The sequence below is a fragment of the Mirounga angustirostris genome, unplaced genomic scaffold, assembly GCF_029215605.1.
Source record: "Mirounga angustirostris isolate CCGP_5_RB_7025 unplaced genomic scaffold, mMirAng1.0.hap1 SCAF_15, whole genome shotgun sequence".
Taxonomy (NCBI): Eukaryota; Metazoa; Chordata; class Mammalia; order Carnivora; family Phocidae; genus Mirounga; species Mirounga angustirostris.
The window spans coordinates 30,892,382-30,898,630 of NW_026991723.1; the positions used below are offsets into that span (position 1 = coordinate 30,892,382).

The following is a 6,249-nucleotide window of genomic DNA, read 5'->3' on the forward strand; positions in this document are numbered from 1 at the left end:
ACTAGGTAACAAATGAAGCTTTTCCTAGAAGAGTTATGTGCAAAGCCATCAGACTTGACAGAACAAAGACAAAACAGATTTGGTAATCCAGAATCTGGTCCTTATTCGACTGCAAAGTAGTCACATGGTCTTCACCAGCAATTCAGAGATTGCTTCTGTACCTGGCTCTGAGATTTTATCCCATAACCTTATTAGGTTTTAACCATTTGAGTCAAGAGGATCTCCTTTTCTAGTATCCCAAACCTAAGAAATTGTATGTCTATTCACTTTTCTAAAGAGTGAATCGTTAAACTATTAACTTTATTGAAACACTTTACCCTTGTCCTCCCAGATTGTCATATTTTGCCAGATTCAAGGGTTGGGTCAACACAGCCAATGGACAGCTGACATAAAATCTGCATATTTATAACTAGAAGTTCCTGAGGGGCACCCAGTGTCCTCCTAATGTACCACTGGCATATTCAGTTATGTCTTTATAACCCAGTTATTTCCTGACTACACAAAAAGTTAATGCATTGAAAACAGAGAAGTTCCACCTCTACATATTGAATTAAACTTTATTTTAAAAGGTAAAGTTTTATATATCCTTTGAAAAAAATGAAAATTCCAAAGTCTTAGAAGTAATGGGTTGTCAACATTATAAAGCTATTTAAAACAGTAATTAAAGTAGTGGTAATGCTGTACCCTTATAAAAATGTCACAATTCAAATCACAACTCGGATCCTCAATGATTCAAGTGTCTTATCTTACACAATAAGGGTTTGGTCAGTTTTAAGATAAAATTCCTCCAGATTGCTGTCCCCAAGTCCTCTCATCTCCTGGTCCATCAGCTCACACAATGGGATAGCTCGCTGCTGTGGCAATTCCACAGTGGTTGTCCTGGTCTTTGGCCATTTTTACATAGCCATTACAGCCCCATTCTGGCCCCCAACTGAAAGAAGAGCATATTTTCTGTTTTATACAAAGAATCAAGTACACATTAACTTCATTAATAATAATAGCTAATACTTAAGATAGGACTTTCCACTTATCAGGCACTATTCTAAGTGCTCTTACTTATAAATACATTAATTCCCATGAGTCCTTAACTTTTTAAGATAGGAAACTGAGGCACAGCTAGGATTCCAATGTACCAGTCTGTTTCTACAGACTATCTTATACCTCATCTCAAAGAACTTGAGTGGTGAAAATTGATCCTGACAAACCCTCAAAGCCTCGGAGAGTTGGGAAGCAGCATAAGACAGCAGGGCCATGAATGCTAACAGGAAGGGTGCACAGAGCCCACTGGACTCTTGGAAAATCTTTCCAACTTAAAGAGTCAGCAGTTATTTGTACTCAGTCTACCTTGTTGAAAAACTGGACACAGAAAAAGGAAACCAGCCCTTAACCCTATAAGGGTGCAAAATCTTTATCTGAAACTCTTTAGGGCCAGATGTATTTCTGAATAAAAAAAAAAAATTCAGAATTTAGAATTGCAATGTTACAAAAACATAATAATTCCAACAAGCTTGCTACAGAATCTTGTAATCAAACATCAGTACATTAAAAAAAAACAGCACGTTTTACCTTTATAAAAATATCAGAGTGTTCACTCTTAAGTGGGAGAAAGACTTTTGGGATTTCAAAGTTGAGCTTTTTTGGGCTTGAAATCAAATACTGATTCTAAACAAGCATGCCCTTTTCAATTTAATATATATAACATTTGGAGTTTTATACCTGTTCTTGACAATCCAAAATTTATTGTTATTTGAATCGGTTCCTTCATAGCCATAGCCAACCACCAGAACACCATGATCGAGGTCTTTGCTGCTGCACTCTGGGTCAAAATAAATGCCTAGGAGAGTAAAATTCAATGTCAGGGTAAGGAGCTCCAAGTGACACGACAGTAAGTCACCCTATCTACCACAGGTAAGAGAGACATCTCAAAATTCAACTAAATGTCATAAACAAATTCCAAATAATGCTTATTTATCAAAAAATTGTCATGGCTCATAAAAAGGAAAAGCCAAACTCAACTCACTAGCAATCAACAAAATTAAATCCAAAATATTTTCTACTTGAAAAAACACAAAGATTTCCAATAATAAGATCTAGTTACCAAAGCTAAGGTAATTTAGCCACTCCTATTATTTAGCATAATCCTTTCTATTCCTAAAAGGAAACAGCACAAAACAAAGTTAACACTTGAGCCACAGCATTCTTTGTAGTTCTATAGCAAACATTTTTGAGAAAAAAGGTCCAACAACTGGACAGTAGTTACGTCAATTATTTGTATTTACAGAATTACAAAGTCATTTAAAACTATTTAGGAAGAGTTGGTCATGTGAAAATGCCTGAAGTATGTCAAATGGAAACATCACTCTATTAAATGCACACTCAAAATTCCAGTTTTGGAAAGCAGGATTCCAAACCAAAAAGTCAATCATGGTGGTAGTTTTCCAATTTTGCCTGCCTGAATTTCTACAATAAAAATATAAACACCTACCTGATTTATAGAACTGGAACGACTGATGGCCTGCATCAATAGCAACAGAGATGGGTCCTACAGTTGCCACTGCCTTCATAAGGGCCTTCTCCCGTTGAGGGATGTCCACGAAGCCCGTGTCATTGGCAGCAGAACACTCAGGCCTGTAGTTACAGGTATCTGTGTCCTTTTAAAGGTAAATGGGAAAGAAACGTGATCACTACCATCCAGCTCCTGGGGAACATGAGTTCTAGGACCTCAAGACTCAGCAGTTTGCCGCTTAATGATTTCCAAGTCAACTTTACTGTAAGTCAACTGCAAAATGCTGCCGGTTGATTTGAAATTGAAAAATCAGCAGATGTTTCTTCAGTGAAACCCAAGTCTACTTGTCCATAAGAAATTTTTCACTATGGGACACCTGGGTGGCTCAGTCCATTAAGCGTCTACCTTCGGAAGCTCGGGTCATGATCCCGGATCCTGGGATCGAGTCCCACGTCGGGTTCCTTGCTCAGCAGGAGCCTGCTTCTCCCTCTCCCACTCCCCCTGTTTGTGTGTGCTCTCTCTCTCTTTCTCTCTCCGATAAATAAATAAAATCTTAAAAAAATTTTTTTTTCCACTATGGAGAAATTTGCATTATGTCCAGAATGGTATGTTAAGGTCTCCAAGTTACACAGAAGTAAGAACAGCTATATGCTAACCATCTATTCAGAGAACCTGTGCAAAAGGCTGACAATTTATAGTGGCACTTCCGTCAGTTTGCATCTAAAATGTGAATGCTGAATAAAGTGCCTGTTATCTTTGGTTCAGTTCAACTTTCAAAAGCAGGGCTGGAATAACAAGATAAGGAACTCCATTTACCCTTGCAAGATAGGGATAGGATTCCTCTGAGTCCAGGCCTCCGTTGTCCTTAACATATTGGAAGGCATAATCCATCAGGCCACCACTGCAGCCCTCATTGCCTTGAGACCGAGAGCAGTCCACCAGGTTCTGCTCACTCAGTGACACGAGTTTGCCAGTCTTCCGGAACACCTGTCCTTCAAGAGCACCAGTTGCACTAAAAGCCCAACAAGAACCACACTGACCCTGAAAGTAAAAAAGTTATCAGTTTACAAGACAACAAAAGCCCATATACCTGAATATTCTTAAAACAAAAAAGCAAACTGATGTCACTCCACAGTCTACCAAAGCAAGGACACTAGAAGGAGATCTGCTAAATATTATCATACCTGATTCTTCACAGGAGTTACATAGCCTTTCAGAGTCCAGTCCACAGATTTGGGGATCGCAGCAAAGAGAGGTTCTTGGAACACTTTCCCTTTCCTGTGTTTCTGGTTTCGAAAGCCATTCATCACCTGCCTGAATTCTTCATTGGTCTTAAGGAAAAGTAAGTAAAATGTTGAAAAAACAAGAAGTTATTCTGCTGAAGTACAGAGAGAATGCACAAAACGTTCAGCAATCCATGCCACACTCACCATGTCACCAAAGGCATTCATTGCCATTGTGAAGCCATGTTTCCCTTGGCTATATTCCCGATTATGCAGTTCAATCATTTTCATATTCTTCTCCCACACTGCTCTCTTCCATCCTTCTTCATTCTAGAGGCAAATACATAACTTACCTTTACTTCTACTTAAAACTGAGCCCACCCTCACCAAGTGGATTTGCAGACAGATAGAGAGAAAAACCATAGCCAGGGATGGCTTTATTATTTCTGTTGGAGCTATTCTCCAACAACCATACAACATGGGAATTATGCCCATATTGTACTCAATAATGGGTGCCATGAAGTTTTGCCTCGGTAAAAGCTGACCTCTAGATGCAACTCTCTACCTATAAACTTCCAACAGCGAGGGCCTTTCTCTTGGGCTCTCTCTGGACAGTTTCATAGGTTACCAACCATGCCATATAATCTCCTGTGCGCCGCCTTCCACTGGGACCAGTGCGCATCTAAGCTCTGATCGAGTTTTGGAGCTGCTGCGGCTATTCCCAAGCAAAGGGCAGCCAGGAAGAATGAAGGATTCATGCTTCAAAAACCTAGTAAGGAAAATGAAATGAATATTCAATGAGACCGATCCTTTAAAAAAGCCATCCTATTTTGTCCTGAGATGATGTGGAGTAAAAACACTTAAATCATCTTCCCAAATATTTACAGGTCTGTGAAGAAGGCTATGCATGTGGCTGGAGAAAACAGGCCAAGGACTTAAACAGTGGAGGTAGGATTCAGCCATCAACTGAAAAACAGGCTGACAATGCTGTAGGAATTGAAACTGACTTCATTGTAAGAGTGCAATGACAATTTAGGTTTTGATAGGGGTCTCAGAATCTTAAGGCAACTAAAACTGTTAGTCCAAGTTATTTACTGAAAATACCGAGGTGACCCAGGAAATCTTATTTATAGGACACCTGAACCCAAGTAGGGGCAGAGACCCCCCAGTACTTAGGTAGCCACCTCACACTTTTCTTCTAGACTAATGTACAGCATGGCGTGAGAGAGGCCTTCGAACCTCCGGTTCTTGAATTGAAAACTTTCTGAAAGGCCTTCCCAGAAGTTGGGCAGGAGTGCACCCAGTGCTCCGCTGTCCCCACATTTGGCTTCTGCCGCCAACACTCCCATTCACTCCCCCAAATCGAAGACGTGGTCACGAGGCACGAGGGAATCCCGAGCCCCCAGTTCCCGACCCTGACAGGGCCAGGCTTTGCCGGGGCTCAGAGCACGGTCCCAGGCGGGGGCCAAGAGCGGCGCGGCAGGTGGGGCCGGGCCGGGGGGCTCTCCACCCCGCTCGCCGCCCTCAGCTTCCAGAGGATGTTGATGGACGGCGGCGCAAGGAGTGCCGGGCCCCGCAGCCAGTGCGTAGGTCAGGCTGCCGTGTACCTCCTTAGCCAGGCCGGGTCCCGCGGCGGCCCAGCTACCGGACCTGTGCCCGCCACGGCCCAGAGGCTGACCGGTTCCTGCACAGCCTAGGACCTCCCGGTGGTCTCAACGCCGCCCTGCGTTCCCCAAACCGTCCTCCCCCGACTTCCCACCTCAAGGCTTACAGGACCCAAGCGGCGCCGACTCAGCCTCATCAACTCCAGGCAAGCAGATGCTCTTATTCCCGCGGGTCGCACCCGCCCCTCGCCCGAGCCCCGGGGTGGATCCCCTCCTTTAGTCCCTGTCCCCGAGGCGCTGGGGGCCCCCAGACTGAGACGCTGACCTGCGGCGTCCACAGCTGCGCAGGCGCACTCCACAGACGCACGCTGCCCTTCCAAGATCGCCGAGGCCTGGGATTCTGGCCCAGTTGCTCCTGACTCAGCCTTTAAGGTCTCTGGAATTCTGCCCGCTCGGCCCCGCCCTTACCGCCTGCCCGCGCGGCGATTGGCTGCGCCGGCCTGTGGGCAGGGCCTCCAGGTGTGGGACTCCCAGCGCGTGACGCGGCTCGGTCTCAACTTGTCCCAGGGCCGCTAGGGCCTGCTTCAGTGGGCGCGGGGATAGCGCTGAGGGGGACAAGGCGGCGGGGTACGGAGCCAACCTGGGGACCCAGATCAAGTCATTACCCCGAATTCAGGAGGTCGGCGGGTGGTTCACGAAAGGAAGCTTACAGGGAGCCCCGAATGAGTTTTCACCATCGCTCTGCTTGTCCTTTAGTTCTGGAGTTTTTGGTTAAAATCTCCCGTAGGTTTGGGCTCCTGGGTGGCTCAGATGGTTAAGCATCTGCCTTTGGTTCGGGTCATGATCCCAGAGTCCTGGGATCGAGTCCCGCATCGGGCTCCCCGCTCAGCGGGGAGCCTGCTTCTCCCTCTGCCTC

At 44.9% G+C, this 6,249-nt stretch overlaps 1 protein-coding gene across 3 annotated transcripts; it reads right to left on the minus strand.

The window, feature by feature from the left end:
- Positions 1-539: 539 nt before the first annotated feature.
- LOC123849628 (procathepsin L) lies at positions 540-5,786 on the minus strand. Of its 3 annotated transcripts, none has more exons than XM_045882387.2 (8): positions 5,659-5,786; positions 4,362-4,498; positions 3,937-4,059; positions 3,691-3,837; positions 3,323-3,547; positions 2,486-2,651; positions 1,717-1,834; positions 540-931 (listed from the first exon to the last, which is right to left on the minus strand). In XM_045882387.2, exons 2-8 carry the CDS (start codon positions 4,485-4,487, stop codon positions 832-834), a joined length of 1,005 nt encoding a protein of 334 aa, XP_045738343.1. In that variant the 5' UTR covers positions 4,488-4,498; positions 5,659-5,786; the 3' UTR covers positions 540-831. The 3 variants fall into 3 exon arrangements, with proteins under 3 accessions (XP_045738343.1, XP_045738344.1, XP_045738345.1); XM_045882388.1 differs by having other exon boundaries at positions 5,501-5,753; XM_045882389.1 differs by having other exon boundaries at positions 5,489-5,753.
- Positions 5,787-6,249: the final 463 nt, after the last annotated feature.

Bases quoted from the DNA above. Each gene is read 5' to 3' on its own strand.
- LOC123849628 (XM_045882387.2), bottom strand. From the start codon at position 4,487: ATGAATCCTTCATTCTTCCTGGCTGCCCTTTGCTTGGGAATAGCCGCA. The intron at 3,548-3,690 runs GTATGATAATAT...TTTTACTTTCAG, and splicing joins TAACTCCTGTGAAGAATCAG to GGTCAGTGTGGTTCTTGTTG. The intron at 2,652-3,322 runs GTAAATGGAGTT...TACCTTTAAAAG, and splicing joins CCTATCCCTATCTTGCAAGG to GACACAGATACCTGTAACTA.